The 9842-nt window shown below is 48.7% G+C and overlaps 1 protein-coding gene across 1 annotated transcript; it reads left to right on the top strand.

Annotated features, from left to right (window-relative positions):
• Nucleotides 1–358: 358 nt before the first annotated feature.
• LOC136469120 (indole-3-pyruvate monooxygenase YUCCA8-like) lies at nucleotides 359–3070 on the top strand. Its single transcript, XM_066467440.1, has 4 exons — nucleotides 359–1057; nucleotides 1513–1761; nucleotides 2587–2709; nucleotides 2843–3070. The coding sequence occupies exons 1-4, from the start codon at nucleotides 359–361 to the stop codon at nucleotides 3068–3070; spliced, it is 1299 nt and encodes a 432-aa protein (XP_066323537.1).
• Nucleotides 3071–9842: the final 6772 nt, after the last annotated feature.

Here is a 9842-nt window from a genome sequence, read left to right as displayed (position 1 = left end):
ACACCTTCAGCTACCTCCTAGCTAGCTATCCTCTCCTCCCATCCATCAGACATCAGAGCGAGCGAGACAGGGAGTGTTTGTCTGTGTGATGCTACGGATGCATGGTGTCCAGCATCCATTCCTGTGACTAGGAGGAGTCAGCTGCTAGCTAGTGTTGCGTCGTCCATCGCATCAGACATCAGCTTCCGTTGCAGTGCTCAGCACTACATACGTCTTGCAAGAGCTGAGCTCAGCTGAGAGACGACTTGCATTGTTGCTTGCCTAGCTAGCTACATATAAACTGTAGCTAAAGCTAGCTCTAGCTCATTGGTGGGTTCTTGCATTGGCTTGTGTTGCAAACTTGCACCGGCCGGCCGCCATGCAGGGGCAAGTTGCTGGTGAGGACGCTGGTGGCGGCAGCTCTAGGCGGCGGGAGGGCTCGGCCGCCGCCGCGTGCTTGGTGCGTGGCCCCATCATCGTGGGCGCGGGACCGTCAGGGTTGGCCGTGGCGGCAACGCTGAGCCAGCACGCGGTGCCCTTCACGGTGCTGGAGCGCTCCGACGGCATCGCCGACCTGTGGACGAACCGCACGTACGACCGGCTCCGGCTGCACCTCCCCAAGGTGTTCTGCGAGCTCCCGCACGCCCGCTTCCCGGCCGACTTCCCCACGTACCCGACGAAGCACGACTTCCTCCGCTACCTCCGCTCCTACGCCGCGCGCTTCGACGTGTCCCCGCTGTTCGGGCGCACGGTGACCCGCGCGCGGTACGACGCGGACGCCTCGCTCTGGCGGGTCACCGCGGTGTCGGCCGCGGACGGCGGCGTGGCGACGATGGAGACCGAGTACGTGTCGCCGTGGCTGGTGGTGGCCAGCGGGGAGAACGCGGAGGTGGTGGTGCCGACGGTGAAGGGGAGGGAGAGGTTCGCCGGGGAGGTGCTGCACTCCAGCGAGTACAGGAGAGGGGAGAGGTTCAAGGGCATGAGGGTGCTGGTCGTGGGCTGCGGCAACTCCGGCATGGAGATGTGCTTGGACTTGTGTGAGCACGGTGCCATGCCCTTCATGTCCGTCAGGAGCGGGGTAAGCTACCAGCTAGCCCTTCGTCCATCTTCTTCCTACCTACATACTCCTACAATATAAGCAATCCTCTAGCTACTACTACTAGCTGCTTATCAGCTTGCTACAGACTCCTATTGGACACACTTAAGTTTTATCTACTACATATATAGTTGCCGCTTAGCTTACTTGATCACATGATGATATCTTTCTCTCTTTAAAAAAAACAAATGTAGCAAATGTTAAGTTCTCTAGCTGTAGGAACTGGAACTTCGGTAGCATACTACTATGTTGCATTGCTAGTCTTTAATTCCATGAAGAACAGAAGTTTCTATATATGTATGGCTTTTATTAGTACTGGTTAGATGCATGGATCCTTTTATCCATATAAGAGGTTATCATTATTCGTCATGCTAACAACATATATATAATCTATACATGTCGGACTATAGTAATGTATTGTGCTTATGAACAAACAGGTGCACCTTCTACCGAGAGAGATGTTTGGGGCGTCGACGTTCGGCATCGCCATGAAACTGCTTCGATGGCTGCCGATCAAGCTGGTGGACAGGCTGCTGCTGCTCGTCGCCAGGATGGTCCTGGGAGACACCGAGAAGCACGGGCTGAGGAGGCCCAAGCTGGGCCCGCTGGAGATCAAGAACATCACTGGCAAGAGCCCTGTTCTGGACGTGGGAGCATGGTCGTTCATCAAATCTGGAAACATCAAGGTGAGGGCAGCTGTCAAAACTCAAAAGTCGGCACTGAAAGAGTAAAGAGTGTCGTTCGTTCGTGCATGGAGCAACGAGTGTCGTCTGTCTCTAGCTTTCACTTCCTTTCGCATGTCATGCGGTGCCAACGCTAGCTTTCACTTTTGAGGTTTCCACAACATTCTTTCCCCTATCCCTATCCCTTGCTGTTGGTGCGTGCGTGAGCTGATGAGTGTGAATACTTTTTTTCTCTACTTTTTTACAGTTTCATCTAACTGCATGCATGCATGCCTCTTTGCCGGGCTCCATGGCTTTATTTTTTACCCTCCCCGTCCCCGGCCTCTTGCTCCAGGCTCCAGCTGGCCTGCCGGCTGCCTGGTGCATGCAGGCGTCTGTACTTCGGGCGGGGTAGCTGTCATCTTGTTCACAAATCCTGAGGCGTATAGCATCATGCATGCATGACAACAAAATAACCGCTAGCTGAACTGGACAAAAATAGCATCTCCATGGACCATTCTCCGATGCCTTTATTTTGCGTACTCATCTCTACACACACGTTGGCTAGCTAGCTAGAGATTTTGTGCATTATGCATGTAATGGTCCCGTCCATCCGTCGATCCATCACTTATGAGCAAGTAGCTATAGTAACCTTACGATTTGCTGTGTCGTCTAGTGGTGTGTGTACATTCCATTTGACCTTGGTTCAAACTATTTGACTTATACTGATTTATTATAAGAAAAAATACTGTTCGTTCGCTGAAAAATACCGCTGAAGTAGTTCAAGCGAACAGAGCATTTATATATATTTGTCCATGCATAACATACTGTGCCCTTGTGATGATGCAGATCGTGCCAGAAGTGGAGTCATTCACAGGAAACGGGGTGAGGTTCGTCGACGGCAACGAGATGGCCTTCGACACCGTCATCTTCGCCACCGGCTACAGAAGCAACGTCCCTTTCTGGCTCAAGGTACGTACGTCGTCGCCGGCCGCCGCTTCCGCCGCACCTAGCTAGCTAACCGATGCAACTTAATGAACGCAAACGCGCACGACACCCGGCCATCAACTCCTCTATCTGATCGGTACGTGGTGGGCACATGCAGGACGACGGCGAGCTGTTCACGGAGGACGGCAAGGCAAAGGCTGAGCAGGCGAGCGACGACTGGTGGAGGGGTCCCAACGGTCTGTACCGCGTGGGATTCTCCGGCCGGGGCCTGCTCGGCGCTGGCGCGGACGCGCTGAGGGCCGCCGCCGACATCGCCGGGAGGTGGCAGGCGGAGGTGGCGGCAGCGGCAGCGGGTGGAGCCAAGATCTCCTCCTCCTCGGTGTAGTCGTCGTCCACAGGGCGTGCATGCATGGTGGTGTTGCTGCGCCTGCCCTCCTCGCTGCGCGCTGGTCCTGTGACGACGACGATCATGACCTAGCTAGCGGCCGGCTGCTATGTAGTACTCTGTAGTATGTAGCAAGCTAAGAGTGAGGGATCGGTCGGAGACTGCTGGTGACGACGACTGGGCCTGAGCAAGCGAGGAGCAGCACGCAGCAGCTCAGCTAGCAGCAGGTGCCCCTACCTGATGCATGGCCGGCGCTGTGCGCTGCCGTGCATGTGCGTGCTGAAGCAGCAGCAGCAGCTACACCTGCGCTCTCACAGCTCTCCGATCGATCCAGTCCTGGTGCTGCACAGATCACTGACGACGTGTGTGGGTGTGTGCATAGCGGTGGTGAGGAGGAAGAGGCTGCCGGTCGCTCTGTGGTCGTGTGTGCGTATGTGCAGGAGGCTGTTGTGACAAAATTTTGCATAGGGCGTCGTTTGTCTCATGTACCGGTTGCATGCACATAGCTATGAAATAGCGCAGGCGTCTTTTTTTGTCCAAGGTTGCAGCATGCAGGCGGTGATGTCGTCCGCATTACGTCTCCGATTCCAATACCCTTTGCTTGGTTTGGCCCCACTCTCTGTCTCTCTGGCTCTTTTTCCTTCGCATGCAGTGCAGCCCTCAGCATGATGTGATGTCATTTCTTCCAGAAACACTTTACAAAAGGGTTTTTGGACAAATACGTACTATATATGGACATAGGCCGGCAAACTAAAGACACTAACATTTTCTATTGAGCAATAATATTGCCATGCAGCGTGAAGCTTAAGTGCATAACTGATAACTTAACTACATCACTCATTTTCTTTAATCAACCGTGTATGAACTATCAATGAGGAGTTTTGGAGTTCATTGTCACGAAGACTCGAGACAATAATGAAGCCCAAACAACTCAGCTTCTTTGGCATGGCTCCAGCTCTGGCTCTCACTCCGACCGCAGCTTACGTGGAGGAGCCCTATCAGACACTTTTGAAGAAGGAACCATTTCATGGTGAATAGTAGAGGAGGTAGAGCCATTTTTAGACCGGATGACGAAGCCACAAAAAGTGGCTCCTCCTCACAAGTGCTCTAGCTCCTTTGGAGGAGGACTTGAGGAGGAGCCATGCCAAAAAGGCCCTCAAGACAATACCTAAGCCAGGAATCCTGTTTGAGTGAAATCTCCTGCCGTTTGTGGGAATCATAGAGAAAGCGGAAGGCATGGATTTTCGAGAGTCAACACAGATCTCTAACGATGTTGATTGCAAAGATTAAGGAAGAAGCTAGATTATGGAGTAGTGCGGGAGCCAAGCAGCTAAAGAACTTATACTTTGGCTTGGGTCATTTGCCTCTTTTCCTTTTAGAGCCTAAACTCCTCATTTGGGTCTTTGTTGTAGTTACATATATTTGTCTCGCGGTAGTCCTGCCAGCAAAAAAAATCTCTTACAGTCTAACTATCCACTAGCCCTTTATTCCAATGGCACAACATACATAACGTTTCTTTAAAGAAAACCGGTACTAGTTTTATATTTTTTCTGATTTAAAATAAATTATTTGTGATTTCTTAGAGATCAAATAAGGTTTTTATTATTTTTAGGGAAACGAAATCAACTTTAAAACCAATCATAGGAGTAAATTTGTCCGACTTCGACAATAGATGACGCCCATTACCGATTTCATAGTCTAGGGTTAAAAAACCGAACTGGCAGATGTATCGTAGAGGTTGACAATGTGTCAATGTACTTTTTTTTAACGAAATGCTATGTGTCAGATGTCCGATGGATCACACAAACGTAGAATGGCTTTTCACCCCCGCCGCTCGCTCCAGTCCGCATGTATATTAAAAATATATACCTTCGCTTCCTCCTCCCCATCCTTACCCCTTCCGCACTCCTCATCCCCTACCGCAGCACACCAACACCCAGCGTCCTCCCCCACCGGGAGCCCCCAACGCTTGCAGATCCGGCAGCCCTCTCCCCCACCCCGGTGAGATCCATGGAGCATGAGCAAGATCCACTCGCCTCCGGCAAGATCCATGATGGTGACACGGCGGTGTTGCAGGGGAGTGGGCGCTCTCCCCCACCCCGACGCGGCGCCCTCCCCACCCCCGATGGCCCACTCTCACACCGGTGACCGAGCTCCCTCCCCACCCCAACGCCCATGGCGCTCCCCATCCCCCACTGTCACCGCCGAGCCAAGCCCGGTGCTGGTCGCGCTGGTGGTGGTGGAGCTCGCGCGCGCAGCTGGTGCTTGTGCTAGGTGGTGCTCACCGCCGGCTCCCACCCCGTCGGCTGGAATCGACCGGCCCAGGCCTTTCTCCCGCTATGCTGCAAATGTATGTTTTAGTTGTCTCAGACATTTCAGAGGTATGTTGCAATTGTTTCGTTTGGATGTTGTAAAAGTAGATCGGAGGATGTTGCACATGTTGCAAGGGTTTCATAGGCACGTTGCAAGCGTTTGTTCAAAATGTTTTATCTTTTTTCTAGACATATGTTGCAAGTTTTTTGATCTAGATGTTGCATATGTTTTCACACTTATGTTGCAACAGTATGTTCTAAAATGTTTCATCTGTTTCAGTCTTCTGTTGCAGCAAGTGTTTTCATGTTGCAAGTTGGAAGTGTGTTTATCTGGACGTTGCATATGTTTTCGCACATATGAAGTAAGTGTTTTATCTGGATGTTGCTTAGCTTACAATGGTTCCAAGTGTTTTTATGTGTTTTTGCAAGTGTTTTAGACGTATGTTGCAATTGTTGCATCTGGATGTTTCAAAACTAGATCGAGTGTTGCATCTCCCTCTTCGTCTTTGTGCTGTCTCGCCTCGGTGTCAGGCATGGGAAGGCGGAGGTGGTCCCCACTGGCATGGGCGGGCTCCACATGCTTGCCGGCGGACGGGCAGCAGGCCCGGGGCGTGGGATGACGGGGGGCAGCAGTGTGGCCGTCCGGGCGCTAGCCACTCCCTTTTTATATCGAAAAACGTGTCAATGTACTTTACCCATTCATAAAAGTATCCAATTATCTTCTTTTTTGTCAAAAAAAATTGTTAGCCCTGCTGGCCCACGGGGTTGATGACTATTAATAACAGTTTCAAAATGGAGGCGGGATTGAAGACAATGGATTGGTTGGCGCCACATGTGTGTTGCAAGAGTTTTGAACCAGGCGTACTACGTAGTACTACTACGTTCACACTGTGATCTGACCAATGACCATGTGGTGCTATACTGCGATATATATTCACTACAGGTCATATAAGTATGTACACTGTAGACTACTCAGTCTCAGGTGGACCTGTTACGAAGACTGCATATGATGAGCAACTGGTAAGGGACAGCCACCCCTACTGTAGTACTGTACCTTGATAGGGGTCACCTTGTCAAACATGTACGTCGATCGACGATCGATCAGTCCATTATTTCTCCTGAGTTTTCTCAGATCTTATCTCTTCTGCATGCAAACTACTCCTAGCTAGCTAGCTTCCCGGAAGTTGAGTGACATTTTCAATTGGACGTGTAATTGATCCATACGATACATCTACGAAGTCGTCTATCTCTGCACCGTCGTCTGAGGTGACTGTGCACACTTTTGTTCCATCTACGAAGTCGACGTATGACACTTTTTTTTTCAGGTCGCATGCATGCAGGGCCACACAGGTCACACTCAGAAGGAACTGAAGAAGGAGCCACTAGCAAACAAGGCTCCAATTCCAATCTATGCGTATGGATCGATAGATCCGCCTCGTTGAGTGGTGCTTGTCTCCTTGCTCTCCTCGGAGGATTTTCGGCTGCCATTCTGACGAATCTCCGTTGTCCTCTTCGATCTTCCTCTCTGTCTCTCTGTCGTCTCTCTCCTAGTATTTCCCCTTCGATCGAGTATGCAGCCACCGTACCGTTCAGGCGCCGTACCTGATGCTGTGAAAGCACGTAAACACGTTCTCCCTCCTCCGTTCTAAAAACGAGTGACGTTTTTTACTTTCAAACATCGTGATCGTTCGTCTTATTAAAAATTTTATATAAATTATAAAATAAATAAATTATTATTAAAGTATCTCTAATAATAAAATAAGTCGTAACAAATAAATAATATTTATATATAAAAAATTGAATAAGATAGATGGTTAAAAAAGTTGTCTGAAAATAAAAAACGACACTTCTTTGGACGGAGGGAGCACGGAGCACTCCTACGCTCCATTTCATCAGCCTCAGGTTGTGCTCGATCGATCATCCAACACAAGACTCTACCTACGAATATTGTTACTATTTATTTACTGTACTAGCGTATGAATTCGAAGTCGTCAAAAGAAATGAACGGTTGGCCACGCGGTGTAACAGTAAGTCCTAAAGCTAGCTAGACTCGCGTCCACGGTGCACCACTCCCTAGGGCTACAATATGCATGCATGATCGTTTCGTTTGTGTGATGACACTGACAGCTCGACGTAGTACGTACGTATAGTACTATACACACATGGGATGGCAGGGTACGTTTGCTATGAGCATCTGTGCTCTGTAGGAGTACTCCAGAATCTCTGCCTGGTCTCCAATGCATATGCAAGAACCAAGGAGAGAGAGTAGTCGTCAATCGTCACTTACGATATATGTGTATGTGTACACGTAGTAACATGTAACATGTGCCAGCTTCAGCTACGTACATCAGGCTCCTGCTCAATGCATGCATGCTTGCCTGTAAAGAATACTATCGAGTACCATAGATCTAGGGCTGGGAACTGAAATGGCCAATCATATCATCGCTTTCCAGTGAGAACGGCGTACGTATACTCTCGTGCTTTTGCATACGAGTAGTATACTCCTACATTGGGCTGAGCATGCATGCTGCAGTATATCTGCACTGTATCAGGGTAGCAGAGCCAAAAAGAGGTCGGTTTAACGATTGCGGAGCGACTACACTGGCCGGGCACAGTGAAGCTCTAGCAGCAAGCGCTGCACGCTACATGACGAACATCTCTCGTCACTATTCGCAGCTACTGCCGCCCTCTCCTGCGCTACATTCTGTAGCTGCAAAGACTACAGGTCCCATCGTTTTCTTGTGCGTACGTACGTGTTCCTCAGTGGTTGCATCATTTCATAACTTCTACGCTGGCGCGTTACTTCCAACTAGTGTGTAAGGGTCTGTTTGGGACTCTCCGCTTCATGTTTTCGAGCAAAACAGGTACAGCTTCCACAAACTCTATTTTTAGAAAAGAAAAAAAGAATAGAGTTGTGAGAGCACCTAAAAATGATGCTCTAGAAACTCCGGTTTTCTTATGCACCAGTCCTTAGCAGACCCTAAAACTCGTAAGCTCGAAACGGCAGTGGATCTAGAATGACTGATTAGGTGATGGTTGCTACTTCTCTTTTATTTATTTTTCTCGACTTTCTCTTCACTTTCCTCTTCTTCGTCCATACATAAAAAAAAAATTGTTGGAGGAGTTGAGAAAGGGTTCCACTTTCCATGACGGGGTAAGGGGGCTTGAGCCCACCTAGCCCTCATGCTAGTTCCACCTCTGGTTCAAAAACCACTACAAAGTCGCTAAATATAGAGCGCATCTTTACTCTTAGAATCCAAATTGAAGTACCACGTGATGATGGAAGTAATTCTATGCTCTACTCAAAGAGCTTATTGAACTAGAACGACAGCTTCATGCAGCTGAAAAGGAGAATTGTGAGGCACACAATAATATAAAAAGCCAACAAAGAGACAAGCCTTGCACATATTAATCACCCATGCGTTTGGTTGAAGGGACCGTAGGGGATGGAACGGGTCGATCCCAAATTCAGAGGTGTTTGGATTGGAGTCTGAGGGGATGGGATGATCCTTCGAGAGGAATATTCCTCTATTATGAGGGGTGACCCCGTCCCTCAAAATCGAGCAGGCATGGCAGTCCCTTTTCAACGTCGTATCGGTGCGAGCAAGCTCCTCCATTGCACAGGCATCGAGGTGCATGAGCAGTGTCGTTTCCATTGGGGAGGTGCAGCCGTGCAGGCACGAGCAAGGTCCACTTCGGTCGGGATGCCACGACACAAGCAGGAGGTTGTACCTGCTTTCTGGGAGTGCAACCAATCAGCACTCGAGGTATTCATAACTTATGGATTTTTAGGAGATCTTTTGGGGTGTGCTTCTTCGTGTCGTTTTTAAGCTACAGCTAAAATTTCACAATTTTTGATACCGTTTGAGTGGGTTTTGCCTTTTTCGGCAAAAGTCGGCCGTGTTGAAATCTGCAAACTAGACCATTCAATTTGTGTATACCTAGTCTTCTGGTGTGCGTTGAGAATTCATGTTTTGCTTTGTTCCTTGCTCATTTTTCATCGCGCCTCTTTCTGCCCTTATTCCTAAGGTCAATAGGCACGTTATTGCTACTTGATCTTGGCGAAAGTTAGAAGAGAAAGAGTGGGTGTGTCGAATTGGGATATACGCCTAGTTCTTTTTCTTGAAGAAGAATTTTTATATCAGCTCTCATTCATCTCTCTCTGGTCACCTATTCCGGTCCTTCAATCAAATACTAAGATAGTCGATTAAGTTTAGAGATGGCTCTATTCTTACTAAAAAAAACGATGATGATTTTGAACCTTGAAAAATACTTTCTATGTGCCAAAAATAGTGTCGTTCTAGTTTTTCGATAAGTCAAATCTTTTTAAATCGATTATATATATATATAATATTGATATTTATGGTATATATTAATAAACAACAGTGCTATTGTACACCCTAGGTGTAGAATATTATTCTACACCACAAGACAAAAACTGAGCAGCAAAAAATATTGAG

This window comes from Miscanthus floridulus, chromosome 1 (assembly GCF_019320115.1).
Source record: "Miscanthus floridulus cultivar M001 chromosome 1, ASM1932011v1, whole genome shotgun sequence".
Lineage (NCBI taxonomy): Eukaryota > Viridiplantae > Streptophyta > Magnoliopsida > Poales > Poaceae > Miscanthus > Miscanthus floridulus.
Note: the sequence above shows the minus strand (reverse complement) of the source record. Positions and strands in the feature narration are given on the sequence as shown.

Coding starts and splice junctions, on each gene's coding strand:
- LOC136469120 (XM_066467440.1), top strand. CDS start 359: ATGCAGGGGCAAGTTGCTGGTGAGGACGCTGGTGGCGGCAGCTCTAGG. Junction 1,762..2,586: donor TCAAATCTGGAAACATCAAG/GTGAGGGCAGCT, acceptor GTGATGATGCAG/ATCGTGCCAGAAGTGGAGTC. Junction 2,710..2,842: donor ACGTCCCTTTCTGGCTCAAG/GTACGTACGTCG, acceptor GGGCACATGCAG/GACGACGGCGAGCTGTTCAC.